A 17,174-nucleotide genomic window follows, 5' to 3' on the forward strand; every position below is an offset into this window, starting at 1 on the left:
ATTAAGCAATTAAGAAACTTAAATGAATGTATTTCCTTTTTTGAATTAGATTCCTTTGGTAAGCTGGAGGGAAAAAAAACCTAAAATACCCCATGTTCTGGCTTCTAGGGAAAGTTATAAACAAGTCATTAAAACTCCTTACTTACACTGTAGGACATGAATTCTTTATAGCTGTTATCATTATCTTAAGATTTGTTACTACATTGTTTTTTGAAAGCAGTTCCATGAGAGTGTTACCTTACTAACAAAAAGGCAAATGCTCAGTTTTGAAGACAAAAACGCAGACAAACAAAAAATACAAATCATATAAACAAACAGAAAACAATTCATGATGCAGGGGTGATTCACTGAAAACTCCTCATTCTGGCCAAAATATTAGAGAGCCACAGCTTCTTAAATACTGAAACTAAACCATTCACTTAGCACAGAACCCTACATAACAGGTGTTAAACCTATCTGGTAATGTATTGATAATTACAGAATTAACATGTACTGAATGCTTACATGAGCCAGGAACTGTGTTAATAAGAACTTTACATAACTATCTTATAAATGGTCACATCTCTATGAGGAATCTTTGTTTTGTTTTTCCAAAGATGAGGAAGTCACATTCTCTGAAATCATGCCTTGGTTATCAACTTCAACTAATTCTCACTATTTCTATATCTGTATGTTTTCCTGACATAATACTTAGCATAATATGTGTTGGTTAAATCTGATCTAATTCTGTGTTATTTCAACTGAAATACAAGGAGAAGGGAATGTAATGAAGTAATTTTCTGTAGGTAGTCTTAGATGTTATAAGAGAGTTCTTGTTCTGCATGCTACTAGTAGTAAACTGAGTATAAAACTCACATCCGTTTAAGAAGATATGAGATAATCCCATGACTTTCAAATTTCAAAATCCCAAAACAAGATGGGGATTGAAAGTGAGCTCATTAGGCTGTCCAAAAATACTCTAAATTGATAAAGCACTGTCTTTCTTCCCACATTGTCTTGACCTTTACCATTTTGCTGATGTGAGCTGCATTTCAATGGGCTTATCCCTCTGTAACATCTTCACAAAAATTTGTGGTAACAATTCTCCATCAACCAAAACTAGAAATAAAACAAACAACAAGGATTAAGGAATTCTTTAAATCTACAAAGTTCATAAATTAAATTGTGTAGGTGCCACTGAAAGTTCCAGCCTACCATTTACCAGGGTCATCGATACCTGGGGGTTTTCAAAAGCTAAAACTGAGAAGCATTTCAGTGCCTGCATTCGAACCTGTAAAAATAAATGAACAAACAAAGCATTTATTTTAATTTTGCAAATATGAATTTTAATGTCTCAGAATCTAAACTCTTCTGAAGAAATAACTATTTAAATCTGCCTCAAGTACTAAAGGAAGGACTCAAGGGAATAAAAATAAGACCTGTATATCTGAAGAGTACGGCAAGTTAAAATTATAAAAAGTTAAAATTAATTTTGAAATAATAGAAAAGAAAAAACAGGGAGGAAGTAGCAACTAAAATGGAACTAGATAAATCCCTATTCAAATTTAAAAGAACGCTGTAAAAAATACAATGCTGGTAAGGCAAAGGGAACTTAATGACAATTACTAATTGCCTTTCAAGTGCGACATTTCTTCTTCCCAAATTACAAACCAGAGAACTGAACAAAAGACCAAAAAAAAAAAGAATACTCTTGTAGTTGTGTATGGGATGGGGATGGGGATGGGGAGTGGGGGTAGAGAACAGGAGAGGAAAGAAAGTTATGATAAAACTTTGAAAAGGACTAATTTAACTTTAGAAATACTTATGAATTATGTCACTATACCTCAAAACTAGGTAACTGGTCTGGGATGATACCAGGGGCTCAAACTCTTGACCACATACAACATATTTTATAATTTGCAGGAGCTCCTATGAGAGCTGTTATTTTTCATTCTTTCTGTTCAGCTTTCACCAGATGAGCTAATCCTCACTTCCAAGCCTGAGTCTATATATGATGTTCTTCTGTGGAGCCTGAGATTGGCAGAATAGGTAGCTGAGGTGTGAAGAAGCTCTGTCCCTCACTTGGGCAATGCTCTGCAGCACAAGCACGTGCCTACGGGTGGAACCCAGAATATGTTCATGACACTGTGACAGTGGAGCAAACCTTGGCAAGAGTAATGTTACCAAAACCTTCTTCCTTCTACAACCTGTAACTTGCCATAGTAGATAAGGAAGTCTAGTGTGGAAAAGAAAAGAAAGAAATGAAGAACTGGGGGAGTTAATGAAGCTAGAGGATGGAAAAGAACAAGAACGGTAAATCGCCACCCCAGCAACTGCTTCTTGACATACAAGTGCTGACTGGTCTCAGCCTACACACAAGGTACAGAGCAGAGGAAGCAGCTCTCAGTATATATGTCCTTCCCTTGCCTCTGGCTAGTTTCAAGCTGGTTCCATTCCCCACTCCTATTCTTGTGAGATCTTCACCAAGATCTAACTTTGCATGTCTGAGGTAGGGAAAACGTACATATTAGCAGGGCAGACCTGCAATAAAGCTAAGGACAAAAAGAGCAGACTAGGATCAGTGCAAATGGACAGCAGACAAAAATGAGAGCTTCTCTGCTTTACAGGAAATTCCTAGCATAGTTAGTTCTAATGTGACACAAGAAAGACAGTGTCCCAATATTTGCTACAACTTACCAGTTGGACAATAATGAAATGACCAAAGTTTTAACTAAATGCCTGATAGTATATCATGACACTGCTTACCTATATATAACAGATAGTAAAGACATTTAATTAACACACCTGAAAACCCTTGACTTTTTAACTCAAAATACAAAACAGAACACATTTTAAATGTTGATGTATATGTGGATATATGCTGTAAGTTTCAGTCAGTGTGGCTAAATAAAGGTTTCAAATAGGAAATCCAAGGTCTTCCCTGTAACAGCAAGCCATTGCTCCTACATACTTCAAGGCATGACCTCACATGCAACTTTGGCACTGACACCATACCAGAAGAGACTACTAATGATCACAGGTAAAAATCAATAGGAACTTATACCACAATCATATCCTGAAGAAAAAAAAGAAAAAAGGAAAGGCAAGGTCGATTTTTTTTAAGTGTACTCTCTCTATAGGTAAAACAATGCCCCATAACATTTTACTGATAAAATACTATTCTTGATCACAATATCTACCAAAGAAACAACAAAACATGTGGGCTTCTTTCCAGACCAAGACTCTAGAAACGCAAAATAAAGTATAAAAGTCTGGCCATAATTTTTAACATCTTACTTTGTAAGATACTGAGGTTAGTAGGTGAGCAATATTCTGAACTGCACCATGATTAAATAAAATTGTTTGATGATCTGGACCCTGTAAGAAAAGAGAATATAATAATACATTAAGAAGAGTAATGATTCATTCCAATAAAACATTTACTTAAATGGAGAAAACCACATTCACTACAATGTAGAATTTGTAGTTACCCTTCTCCTGTATAAACCCATTCCCAAAAAGCAGGATAGACACTGTTTTCAGTCCTGCAAAGGGCTGTAATATCTTACCTCTCATCTCAGTTCCATAGCTCCGCTGCCTCCTTACCTCCCTAAATAAGGAATGGGGCACAGAAGCTATCCTGGCATAGGTCCTCACTCACACCATTACAGCAACAAAAGCACTCCAAATTCTGCATTTCATGTGCACACCCTTACCCTATGCCCACAGGAGACAGTGTAGTCATTCTTATAACTTAAGACTGATGACCTAGTCAGGGCAACTCTAAAACTAATTAATTACAAGAGAAACTAGACCAGATCCTAAGCTACCTCAACACATCTGGGAGGTTGAAGCAGTGGATGGTAGGAAACACAGCACAGCATAACTGAGAAGTAAACATGTTTTAGTTCTCTTTCTCTCTCGTTTCTCTTAAAATTATCACTTCTTAGAGTAAGAAAGTGAAGTAACAGGAAAATTCAGGTATTTTATTTTTTACGAACTCTGTTTTCTACTAATCAATTTACTGAAGATCCTCAAAATGGTACAAGCTAAAGATTAATGCAAGGCTTTGAATCTGCCAGTACATAATTCACTTCTTTTATGTCCCACCCATTCACTCAAATAATGAAAAGTCAACTAAAGCCAAGGCAAGGATGGTATTTCATGCTTATCATTATTTAGGAGAAAAGTGTAGCACCGAAAGGTAGGTTACCTATTTGGGTTCACCAGAGGAAACCAGTTCCTAGTCTAGAAAAAAAGCTCTCAAACCAACTTCTCCAACTCACTATTTAGCCAAGTTACAACTGTTTTGCAGATGCTCATTCTTTCTTGGACCAAAATATCCATCGTTTGAAGCGGGAAGATTAGCATTCATACTTCTGAATAATAAAAGAGCCATACTCTATTTTATAGGCAACAATCCCCTAAACACTTTACATACTATTAAGAGCCCTTTAGGGACTTCCCTGGTGGTCCAGTGGGTAAGACTCTGCGCTCTCAATGCAGGGGGCCTGGGTTCGATCCCTGGTCGGGGAACTAGATCCCATGGGCATGCCAAAACTAAGAGTTTGCATGCAGCAATTAAGAAGTCCTCATGCCACAACTAAAGATCCCACCTGCCGCAACTAAGACCCGGCGCAGCCAAAATAAACAACTATTTTTAAAAAGAGCGCTTAAAAAAAAAAAACACTTCAGCAATTTCTCTCTTAATTTACATACATTTTAAAAATTGAAGTATAATTGATTCTATACATTTTCTAACTTCTAATTGCTTATTTTTAATCACTATATAATATTCCACAGTTTACTCAAGCAAACCCCCATGACCTATTTTTGGTACTTTCTAATGTCTCACTATTAATTGACTCATTTGAGACATAGGAGTCTCTGGCTTATTCATTATAAGGATGGTGGTGGAGACTACAAAGGGGGAGCCAAGGAAAAGAAGGGTCTCCTCAGAATCTGACCCATTTTTTCTACCTATTAACAAGTAGGTAACTAGAATAAGTTATGAAGATAAGCCTCAATTAACCCTGACTAAGGTTTTTTTGCCTTCCTTATAAATTTTAACATCCCGATTTATACACAGGCAATGTTTAGCAGAACAGCTAAGTAGGCAGGGGGCTGCCTCTACCCCCTTGTAAGTCACTGTTCTTCCACTGTATTCAGCCAATCCATTCTCCTGATTTGAGGTGACCTAATACTAACAGATTATTTTATATTCTTCAAGACAGAGAAGAACACACAAGTACATTCTTTCCCCCTATTTTAACACAAACGGTAGGATAATACTATATATATATATATATATATATATATATATAATATATAAAATACTACATATAAATACTATCTATACATATATAAGTATATATATGCATGGCTCTAAACCTTTTATTTCCTTTATAATATATCTCAGTGATCACTCATATCAGTACATAAAGAGCTTTCTCATTTCTTTTTTGGCCTTAATCCATTGTAGAAATGTCCCATACTTTAACTAGTATCCTATAGTTAGACATTCAGATTGTTTTCAGTCTTGGAGTTATATTTATAAATGATGGTGAAGCACAGTGCAATTCTCTGTACATAACTGTTTCCCACCACTTACAGGATACTGTACTTTTTAATCCCTCACATTCTTTGCCCAGATTGCAGCAAATATTTGTTACCACAGCAGCTCTTCCTCCTCTCTGTGGTTACAGATAGGATTGTGTAAAGACAGCTGCAAGGAAGGCATCAGTGGCTGAACCAACTCCAGAGGAGGAACTATTACCCCATTGCCAAGCCTCTCTTTAGTCTCTCCAAATCAGCCTGCATGAACCTGGAGTTAGTACCACAGCCTCTCAGTGTGGGAAGCACGGAAGCCCTCATGATCCTAAACCCCAAAAGACAGGTCTCGAAATCCGAGTCACTGCTTAAGTGGCAACAGTGTAGAAGTGAGAATTCCAATTAATATTATTACCAGCCCTTTTCTGCTCCTTAATAAATCAGGGAGAGAATTTCAAAAATATAACTATGATTAGCTTATAACACAAATGCTTTAGAAATCTCTTTTTCTGTCTCCCCTGCCCAAAGTATGTAAATTTATTTAATATTGATACTAGTATATGAAAATTTGTAAATGAGTCTTAAAATGCTATGAATTTTATTTATTGTTTTCATAAACAAAATGAAAATAAAAGGTTTTTACAATTAATGACATACAGAGATCATCAGACCAGTTGTTTTCAAAGATACATGTTGTTAGTGTATCAGTAGGGAAATAAATACTGTATTTTAGACTATTACTGTTGTCACTGGGTTTATACATGCTATAATGTTTCCTGAGGTCTAGTTATATCTCAGACTACTTAAATTGGGTCATCTAGTTACCATGGCAAATGCTAATTATCAGGCTAAAAGAAAGCTGAGTTCAGGTTTTTAATTTTCTTCAGTTCTGCTAGTGGCATGAGGGTGCCTGTAAATTCTTATTCAGCGTAAGTTTCTCTTCAGCAAAAGAACTAGTGATTTAACAGTATTCCGTTACCTATGATTTCGGCTAAAACAGCATTGAGGAGTTTCAGATGAGCGAGCCTAAAAGCACTGAAGAGCAATTCTAAAAACTATTTGGGTAACTTCAGGAATAGGATTATTCAAACTTCTCATAATTTGACATGTAGTAGTTATACCTCCAGGTCCAATTTTCAGTGTCCATTTGGGATTACTGTGATTATGACTAGTAGATGCTGTGCTCTCAAGCACTTTGCATCTAGATGCTGAAAGATTTGTAATGAGGCATATAGTTCTGGAGTATCCTTCTCCACCTATCTACCAGGGTTGGCTATAAGACATCATTTAATGTTGGAAATTGTTTTCTCAAAGCTTTCCTTTGCCCACCTCAAGAGATTAAGGAATTGACATCCCTGGTCCTGTAAGTTGGCTTACATGCTCACAAAGCAATCCAGGAGGAGAAACTTCATAGACTTTTGACAAAAATCTTAAATTCTAAATGTCTTATATAGAATAGAATAGGCTATGACAGCTAGGATTTGAGAGGGGTTTTAAGTTATAATCTGTAGTTAGTTATAATCTATAGTTACTTTTCCTGAAAGGAACTGATTTAATTTATATTTGGGAAACTGTCCTAAAATAGCATAGGTCTGTGATCTTCTTAGTTTAGTATGCAGTTGTTCACTTTTCCTTCTTTCCTATAGTTCCCCAAACTCCTCATTTTATATTTGCATTGTAAGTGATAAGCAGGTAAGTAATGCTGTCCTGAAAAACTTATCAGAAGATAAAACAATGACTTGGTTAAAAGTTAGCAAATGATGGTTATCAAAAGAGTACACTCAATATGCAAACTATGAAGCAAAATAAGTAGCACTGCATAGCACTCTTCAGTTTAGGTTCAGGCTCTTTTAATAACTGAAATTCCTCTCAGCAAAGAGAAGAATCTCCCTTAGTTCTCCTTATAAGAGATCACTTGGGCTTCCCTGGTGGCGCAGTGGTTGAGAGTCCGCCTGCCGATGCAGGGGACATGAGTTCGTGCCCCGGTCTGGGAAGATCCCACATGCCGCAGAGCGGCTGGGCCCGTGAGCCATGGCTGCTGGGCCTGTGCGTCCAGAGCCTGTGCTCCGCAACGGGAGAGGCCACAGCAGTGAGAAGCCCACGTAATGCAAAAAAAAAAAAAAAAAAAAAAAAGAGATCACTTAAAACAATTTCCAACAATGTGGAAACTGAGGGTGTGGGAAAACAGTCATGAGCATATACTGCTGGTAGGAGTATAAAACTGTATAACCTCCATGTAAGACAACATGTGGTAAGATTACACATGCACACACTCTTTGACTCAGCAATTCTGTTTCTTATAAAATGTCTTATATACAGGGTATTTGCTGCATCACTGCTGTGAAATAAGATTGGAAACAAGCTAAATGCCCAACAACAGAGGACTGGTTGAATAAATTATTGTACATCTATACAATAAAATACTCTTCATCTGTTTAAAAAAAAGAATGAGGAAACTCTTTATGTACTGATATGGACTATCCTTCCATCTGTTAAGTAAACAATGCGAGGTGCAGAGCAGTATGTATGGTTTGCTACCATTTGTGTGAAAAAAAAAAAAGAGGGGAGAATACATACATAGGTCTGCTTCTATGTGTATAGATTAGCTACAGGAGGATGCACACAGAAGGCACATCTCCTGAGGACATGCGAGATTTTATAGTATAGAGAACATTTGTTCTGGTTCTTACTTTACAGCAGTGTGAGAAGATCTGACAGATGTACTCCTGGGTAGAGCGGGACCTGCTAAGCAGCGCCATGAGATGCGGTATCACTGTGGCATCCTGGAGTCAAAGGGAAGAAGAGCACAGCAACAAGGAACGCAAACACAGTGAGTATCTCTAACAAATGATATCCACGAGCAGATACACATGTAAGCCTCTTATCTGAATGACGGTAAATCAAGTCTCTTTAAGGAACACAACACAAAAGCAACACGGCAATCAAAACTGTCTAGGCAAAGGACAAGGAAAGGGGCTTCAATTTTCATCCTTGACAGCAAAATACAAGAACAAGAAATTCTCAATTTCTCTCCCATAAACAGCCTACATCCCCACAATAAAACAAAATCATTTCAATAAGACTTGACATAAATCTATTCTGAAACCAAAATGTGACATATTAAGATATATAATAATGTATTGCTTATAAGGAGGAATTACTGTATTAAAATAAAAGTTGACAATTTTGATCTCTGAGATGTTCTGGTAAGTATCAGCAACAGGTTAACACTCATAACAACCGTAGTTAGCTAATTTCAGTCTTCACAATTTATATCATAGCAACTTCTCACTTATAGCCCATTCTCTACCTACTACTGACACTTCACAACATACACAATGGTATAGGACAAGACAGAAGAATCCACCCAACCTGCTGCAGGGCTCTCCAAAAATCTCCTCTTTCTTGAGTGCAAAAAGAATTAAACGTTGAAGTAATATTTGGTTTGAACCACAGATGGAAAAGGAAACTTAGCTCAAGCCCCCCTAGTCAATGCTGTCACAAGTCCTGTAGCAATGCTTCTCAAATATGAATGTGCACTGCATGTATGTTCCCAGGGGACATTCTGTATATACAGATTCTGATTCTCTAGGTTTGGAGTAGGAATTAAGATTCTCCATTCTAACAAGCTCCCAACTGATACCTGATGTTGCTGGTCCACAGACCACCCTTGGACAAAAGACAACAGAGGGCAAGGAAGGAAACTTAAAAGAATACCAGAATACCACTGTTGGGATAAACAAGATTTGGGGTTTCCCTCAGAAAGAAAAGAATGCTCAAGATCCATAAAAGCTAAGTAGGAAAACAGAAGGTTGTTGATGCCTACAAGTAGAATCTTTTCCCCTTGCTTGTTAGTATAACCCTGTGTTGTCATAAGCAGTTTAAAAACAAAATGAGGGAATTCCCTGGTGGTGCAGCGGTTAGGACTCAGTGCTTTCACTGCCATAGGCCCAGGTTTGATCCCAGGTCGGGGAACTAAGATCCCGCAAGCTGCGCAGCGTGGACAAAAGAAATAAACAACACTCAGAAAATGTCAAAGAAAGTCAGCTACTAAATTCATTAAAAAAAGGGAAGAGATGAGAACGTCAAGTACGCATCTATTTTACAGATGCGGGGTTGGGGTAGCAGGAATGGCGACGACAGTGGTTTCCACTGACAGATGACAGGGAAGTGGGTAACCGCTGAGAGGGAAGAAGCAATCGAGAGGCAGAGCCTCTATTACGCTCCTGAAACGACTTCCACCTCATCCCTTTCCTCCATTGCTCTCTCATCCCTCAGTTTTCCTGTGACAATAGCCCCCATCTCATTTCTTCACACCTGCGTCCTCTCTGCCAGCTGTGTTACATATCTGCAGTTTATGGCTGATTAAACAAGGCAAAGAACAGTTATAGAATTTCCCCAGTCACCCGTCTGATAAACAGGACTGCAAACTAGACATCCTGCCCTCTTCAACAGGACTGTGCTGTCTTCAGTTTAGTGCCTGAGTTGCCATGGTAGCTGGCCTCTACACAATCCAACTCACAGATGTCCGTCAGTTATACCTAAATACTACTCTGTCATTGTCCCACCTCACACTTTTCATGGATTCTCCACTGTCTCTGAGGGATAAAATTGTTTCACAATTTAGGTATTCTCTCTGTGAAAGTCACGTTAATGTCCCTGTGTCTTAATTTTTCTTAGGTAAAGAAGTTAAGTTTGTGTAGACTAGTGTTCTCCAAGTTATGCACCACGATCCATTAGTGGGTCATGAAATCAGTTTAGAGAGGGAGGAGGAAGGAGCTGAATCAGTTGACCAGGATCAATTTCTCCCCCATTACTGGGCTGGGGGTTGGGGAGAAACTTATAGGGTAAAGAAGATGGGTGATTGGTTTAATTTCTTTGTAAACATGACAATTGGACCTTCAGGAAAACAGATGGAGAGCCCTTCTATGTGGAATGTTTTGAGGAGGCTGTCCCCATTTTAGAAGTGCTTGCAGTTAACCAGTGGTTCTCAAAGAGTGGTCTGTGGACCAGTAGCACCTCAAGTTACTGGGAAACTTGTTAGAAATGCATAGTTTCAGGCCCTGCCCCACACTCACTGAATCAGAAACTCTGTAGGTAAGAGTCCAGGATTTTGTGTTTAATGAGCTCTCCAGGTAATTCTGGTGCATGCTCAAGTCTGAGAACCAGTGTAGTAAACAGCCTTTGGATTTATGAGGCATGGCTCCCTGAAGAATGCTGCACAAATCCCTGAGGTATAAAGTTGAGATGTTTCATAATTTAGAGCCTCCCTGCTGTGTGAGGTGACCCACAGACCTCACAGACCCTATGCACCATTACAGGCCAGAGGAGCAAGGGCCTCATGTAGGAAAAACAAACTGTGGAGGCACGTGGCATGTTCCCTCTCCCTGCCTGCTGTGCCTGTGCCTCTTGACCGCTTATATTCTTGAAATACTTGTAAAACAGGATTCTGGACAAGATCTCTGATTCATATGTGTCCACTTTGAAACTCTGACATTCTGTGTGTCAGCTCAGAGAATCACAACCAGCATTTTTTTTAAATGAAAAAGGATAGAACAGAAATCAGAAGGCACCACATTTATGGAACTGTTTTGTGAAGACTATCTCAGGATCTTCCACCACCCCTCGCCCCCTCCCCTTTCCGCCACACACACACAGTATGGCAGTGGAAAATATCATTCTTACTGTGGACTGTGGATAAGAGTTTGAAAAATACTAGTCTGGATAAGTTTTATTAAGAAAGTCCCAAGTAATCAACAGATAAAAACACCCCCTAATACTCCCTGAAGTTTTTGAAAACCACTGAATGACTCCAAAGATCTTTAGATTCTCTCACACGTATTCTGATTCTAGCCTGGTAAGTAAGCCTCTAACAAGCTGCTTCTGGTTCACCTCTCCAGCCGAAATGAACACGGATTCCCTTCCTGCATTAGACTATTCTGTCCACTGTCCTGCATATTCTCTCTTACACAGATGTTTCCTAGAACAGCTTCTTTTCTCTCCACTTCTTGAAATCTTATCCATTATTCAAGACCAGGTCGAATTCTACCTTCTCTACAAAGCCTATTCTACTGGATTTAACCTATGGTGAGTGCATTAAATATACTTCCTTAATTTGTACCTATTATGAAATTAAGAAGGGTCTTTTTACAAAAACCAAAAGGAAAAAAACAGCTTACAAATTCCTCAAGATCTGAGACGATCTTTCACTTCTTTACAAAGCCTAGAACGTTTGATATTTGCAAATTAGCAAGACTTCAAACACTTCTTGAGACTTTTCTACAGTACAGTTATCACAGTTAAGATCAGTTTTGAGATGCTAAATATGGGTTGGCCAAAAGGTTCCTTCGGTTTTTTCCGTTAAGATGGCTCTAGTAGCACTTCGCTGTCTTTAACTTCATTCAAAACAATGTTGTTAGATTGTATGTGACAGCTGTCGTATCAGCGTGCATTAAAAAAAAGACTTATCAGGCCTCCCTGGTGGCGCAGTGGTTGATAGTCCGCCTGCCGATGCAGGGGATACGGGTTCGTGCCCCGGTCTGGGAGGATCCCATATGCCGCGGAGCGGCTGGGCCCGTGAGCCATGGCCGCTGGGCCTGCGCATCCGGAGCCTGTGCTCCGCAACGGGAGAGGCCACAACAGTGAGAGGCCCGCATACCGCAAAAAAAAAAAAAAAAAAAAAAAAAAGACTTATCAAAATTGGTGAATTTTTGTGTAGCCATTTTAATACTGAAGATAGAAGAAAAAAAGCAACATTCTCGGCATATTATGCTTTATTATTTCAAGAAAGGTAAAAATGCAACTGAAACGCAAAAAAAGATGTGTGCGGTGTATGGAGAAGGTGCTGTGACTGATTGAACATGTCAAAAGTGGTTTGTGAAGTTCTGTGCTGGAGATTTCTCACTGGACGATACTCCATGGTCGGGTAGAACAGTTGAAAGCGATTGAATCAAGACATTAGTTGAGAACGATAAACATTATACCACGTGGGAGGCAGCCAACCTACTCAAAATATCCAAATCAAGCGCTGAAAATCATGTGCACCAGCTTGGTTATGTTCACCGCTTTGATGTTTGGGTTCCACATAAGTTAAGGGTAAAAAACCTTCTTGACCGTATTTCCACATGCGATTCTCTACTGAAACAATGAAAAAGTTCCGTTTTTAAAACAAATTGTGGTGGGCAATGAAAAGTGGATACTGTGCAATAATGTGGAATGGAAGAAATCATGGGGCAAGCAAAATGAACCACGACCAACCACACCAAAGGCTGGTCTTCATCCAAAGAAGGTGATGTTGTCCATATGGTGGGATTGGAAGGGAGTCCTGTATTATGAGCTCCTTCTGGAAAACCAAACAATTAATTCCAACAAGTACTGCTCCCAGTTAGATCAAATGAAAGCAGCACTAGACGAAAAGCGTCCAGAATTAGTCAACAGAAAATGCATAATCTTCCATCAGGATAACGCAAGACCGCATGTTTCTTTGATGACCAGGCAAAAACTGTTACAGCTTTGCTGGGAAGCTCTGATTCATCGGCTGTATTCACCAGACATTGCACCTTCGGATTTCCATTTATTTAGGTCTTTACAAAATTCTCTTAATGGAAAAAATTTCAATTCCCTGAAAGACTGTAAAAGGCACCTGGAACAGTTCTTTGCTCAAAAAGATAAAAAGTTTTGGGAAGATGGAATTATGAAGTTGCCTGAAAAATGGCAGAAGGTAGTGGAACAAAAGGGTGAATACGCTGTTCAATAAAGTTCTTGGTGAAAATGAAAAATGTGTCTTTCATTTTTACTGAAAAACTGAAGGCAGTTTTTGGCCAACCCAATAAATTAGAAGTATGCTGTTAGTAAAATGTAACTGAGAGTTCAAAAACACCTAAAACTCACTGTATACAGTAGTTCCTCTGGAGTAACGGGACTGGTGAAGATGGTGCGCAGGCATCGGAGGCAAGCTTCAATGAACTTCAGGTCTGGGGACAGTAGTCCTATTAATAGAAAACAGATTTGAGACTCATACTTTCAACTCATATTTAAAACTCTGCAAACTGATTCTAATTTTTACTTGTATAAAAATGACTTCTTTACATACCTTGCAGTAAGGCAGGGATAATATGGCAATCGAGTAGAGACTTAACATTGTTTTCAGTACCCATAGCAAGACTTCCCAATACCACTGCACATTCAGTTTTCAACTCTGTGCTTGAGGTTTCTTGCTGAAGCAAGTACAATAATCTAAAAAGAAAGAACTTGATAAACAGAAGAGACTAAAAAACTTAAAAGTAAACATTAGCTAAAAGTAATGTTACAGAAAAAGGCTACCAACACATCCCACACACTGAAAATATGGTTGGCGAGCTTATAGAGGGCTAGGAAATGGTCACATTTTTATATAAGCTGCTAATTTAATAATGGAATATCGAGTGGGGGTGAATCTAAAGAGATTTTCTTCATTTTGAGCAACAGAACTATCATGTAATCTTAGTTTATCAGAACTGTGAATCTGAAAGTTGCCCACAAGTGATCTCTGTGGAAACAGCAGCACCACAGCCCACGTCATCTGCCACTCCAGGGTATGAAGACTCCCAAAGCCAAGTGCTGCCGGATCTGAAGGACCTTGAATACCCAATACTGCAGTTCAGAGATCACAGAGATCTAGCCTAGAGGGAATATTCAGAGTCCTTGTGCTGCTCTTCAAGCAAGGGAAGCTTTCTTCTTTCTCTAGTCCTCCTAGTTGGGAGATCAGAAGATCCTATTTCTACTCTAGGCCAGCCTGACAAATAAATACTCCCCAAATTCTAATCATCCACCACTTATGACCATCTCCTTTATGTTCTAATGTAGAACCTTCATGCTCCCTAAAGCATATTTATATATACTGAGCAGTAATTCCCTAAGAAAGGCTGCTGACAGCTTTATAGTGACCAAAGGTCAATCACGCTAAAAACAATAAAAGCATTAATCCTATATTAAAAGATAGAAAAGAAGAAAGAGAAAAAACCAAAACATTAAAAAATTCTGAATGAAAAACTTATAGCAATCGCACATAAAACTTAGTTCTGGGTAGCAAAGGCAAAGAGGAAGTTATACAACTGTCACTGTCTACCAAAAGGAAGCTTATTAACGTCATCAGAAGAAATCAAACTTTCTATGTTAACTTAAAAACCAGCAAATTCGAAAAATTAGAAATTAAAAAAGAAAAGCAGGGTTAAAAAACCAAGAATTTTTTAAAAATTCAAAACAGGTTTTGAGAATCCTAATAAATTATTATCCAATCATACAAAAACTGCCAGAATGCAAAGGAGACAGGGAAGATTCAGGCTGGTGTACACTGCTTATCTACACAACATGTCCTTTTATTGCAGGGTCAATGATTTTCCAGAACCTCTAAAAAGTATTAATACATTTGTTTCATATTCCATTCCCTGGTACCTTAATTTTTTTTAAGAGATGCTTCATATACTTCAAAGCATTTATTTAAAAAAAAATAGAACAGACAATACAGAAAAAAGATAGGTCTTATGGTTGAGAATGAGAAATACATTCAAAACTTAGTATAAATAGCAGAAAAGGGGATGACAGCAAACTTACCTTGGAACAGCTCCTAGAACAATGAGGTTGGCTTTCTGCTTGTTGTTTCCAATTACAGCATTTTTCATGTCTCTGAATTCAGGGGAAAGAGAAAAGGGTAAGGTGTATTGAGACACCACAGAAAAATAAAAGGTCAATGCATCCCACTTTATCTTTATTATGCAACATCTTGGATTGGCAAGTACAGAAGTTAGGGACAAAGTGAAAACACTGACGCTTTTCCCCCTGGAGTGCCAAAGAGAAGGGACAGAGATAGGTACCTTATAAACCTGGGGCTGTAAAACAGGAAAGCAGCAAGGTGGGGGGACGGGGGAATGAGAGACAACCTGAGTACTGGCAAAATACTTCCAATACAAAGAAAGTTGAGTTCTTCAAAAAAGGCTACCAATCCTTTGAGTAAAAGGAAATATAGGCCATCTTCTCACGCACAGCTCTGGGAGCAGGGAGTAAACGCAGCCAGCCGACAGAACAGATCTGATCTTGTTTCAGGGACAAGGACTTTACTTTTTTTCTGACTTCTCTAGACTGAATATTTCTGATTCCATTTTATCTCCTTGATTGTCTTATTAGCTGTACCTCTTTGGGTTTTGTTTTGTTGTTTTTCAGTGGTTGCTTTACAATGTACAATATGCATCTTTTAATTTAACACAGTCAATCTTAAAGGGATATGGTCCCATTTCATGTGTATTATAAGAGCCTTGCAAGCATATACTTCCATCTTCCCATCCATTCTTTGAGCTGCTGTCATAGTTTTATTTTTAAATTAGTTAGAAACAACATAATATACTGTACTTTTTTTTTTTTTTGGCTGTGCTGTGAGATCTGTGGGATCTTAGTTTCCCCACCAGCGGTTGAACCCATGCCCCCTGCAGTAGAAGCACAGGGTCCTAACCACTGGCCCACCAGGGAATTCCCTATATTGTATTATTTTTGCTTAAACAGCCACTTATCTTTTAAGGAGATTTAAAAATAAGAAAAAATCTTTTATATTTCCCATATATTCACCAGTATTTTTTATTCTAGCTACACTAAGATCTTTACTTCACCAGGAGTAACACTCTATTCCATAAAAAGAATATCAATGACCAGTTGGTTCACAAACACATGGTTGTACCCAAAAGACAGGCAGAGAAAAAATAAATAGCTCAAAATAAGCCCAGTACTAATAAAATGCTTAATTAAAAAAACTTATGCTAATTGGTCAGTAGTGCTATCTTAATATAGAACATTAGAACACTGTGATTCTCAAAGTATGGAAGAAGGCATCAGAGACTCCATGGGCATTTCAGAAGTTTAAGAGAGAGTCTGGAAATTTCTGGCCATAGTTTTAAAATAGAAAGCCTTTTTTGCACAATCCTAAAGAAAACCATTTTTTTTCTTTTTTTTTTTTTTACATCTTTATTGGAGTATAATCTCTTTACAATGGTGTGTTAGTTTCTGCTTTATAACAAAGTGAATCAGTTATACATATGTTCCCATATCTCCTCCCTCTTGCGTCTCCCTCCCTCCCACCCTCCCTATCCCACCCCTCTAGATGGTCACAAAGCACCAAGCTGATCCCCTGTGCTATGCGGCTGCTTCCCACTAGCTAGCTATTTTACGTTTGGTAGTGTATATATGTCCATGCCACTCTCTCACTTTGTCCCAGCTTACCCTTCCCCCTCCCCATATCCTCAAGTCCATTCTCTAGTAGGTCTGTGTCTTTATTCCCGTCTTACCCCTAGGTTCTTCATGACATTTTTTTCTTAGATTGCATATATATGTGTTAGCATACGGTATTTGTCTTTCTCTTTCTGACTTATTTCGCTCTGTATGACAGACTCTAGGAGAAAACCATATTTTTCAGTACTGTACCTGCCTTGTAAATAAAAGACTATACTTTTCTTTTTTTGAATCTTGTTTTATTTTTTTACACAGTAGGTTCTTCTTAGTTATCCATTTTATACATATTAGTGTATATATGGCAATCCCAATCTCCCAGTTCATCTCACCACCACCACCCCCGCCACTTTCCCCCCTTGGTGTCCATACGTTTGCTTTCTCCATCTGTGTCT

The 17,174-nt window shown here is 38.4% G+C and overlaps 1 protein-coding gene across 3 annotated transcripts in view; it reads right to left on the reverse strand.

Moving 5' to 3' along the window:
* ARMC8 (armadillo repeat containing 8) overlaps positions 1-17,174 on the reverse strand; it is a 103,765-nt gene that overhangs the window by 52,022 nt on the left and 34,569 nt on the right. For all 3 annotated transcript variants that reach the window (XM_060099631.1, XM_060099632.1, XM_060099630.1), the window contains exons 3-9: positions 15,121-15,192; positions 13,622-13,764; positions 13,420-13,517; positions 8,220-8,312; positions 3,277-3,357; positions 1,195-1,270; positions 1,008-1,098 (exon numbers count right to left, since the gene is read on the reverse strand). In XM_060099631.1, the coding sequence (XP_059955614.1) occupies positions 1,008-1,098; positions 1,195-1,270; positions 3,277-3,357; positions 8,220-8,312; positions 13,420-13,517; positions 13,622-13,764; positions 15,121-15,192 (654 nt within the window). The remainder of the gene's footprint in view (positions 1-1,007; positions 1,099-1,194; positions 1,271-3,276; positions 3,358-8,219; positions 8,313-13,419; positions 13,518-13,621; positions 13,765-15,120; positions 15,193-17,174) is intronic.

This window comes from Mesoplodon densirostris, chromosome 5 (assembly GCF_025265405.1).
Source record: "Mesoplodon densirostris isolate mMesDen1 chromosome 5, mMesDen1 primary haplotype, whole genome shotgun sequence".
NCBI lineage: Eukaryota > Metazoa > Chordata > Mammalia > Artiodactyla > Ziphiidae > Mesoplodon > Mesoplodon densirostris.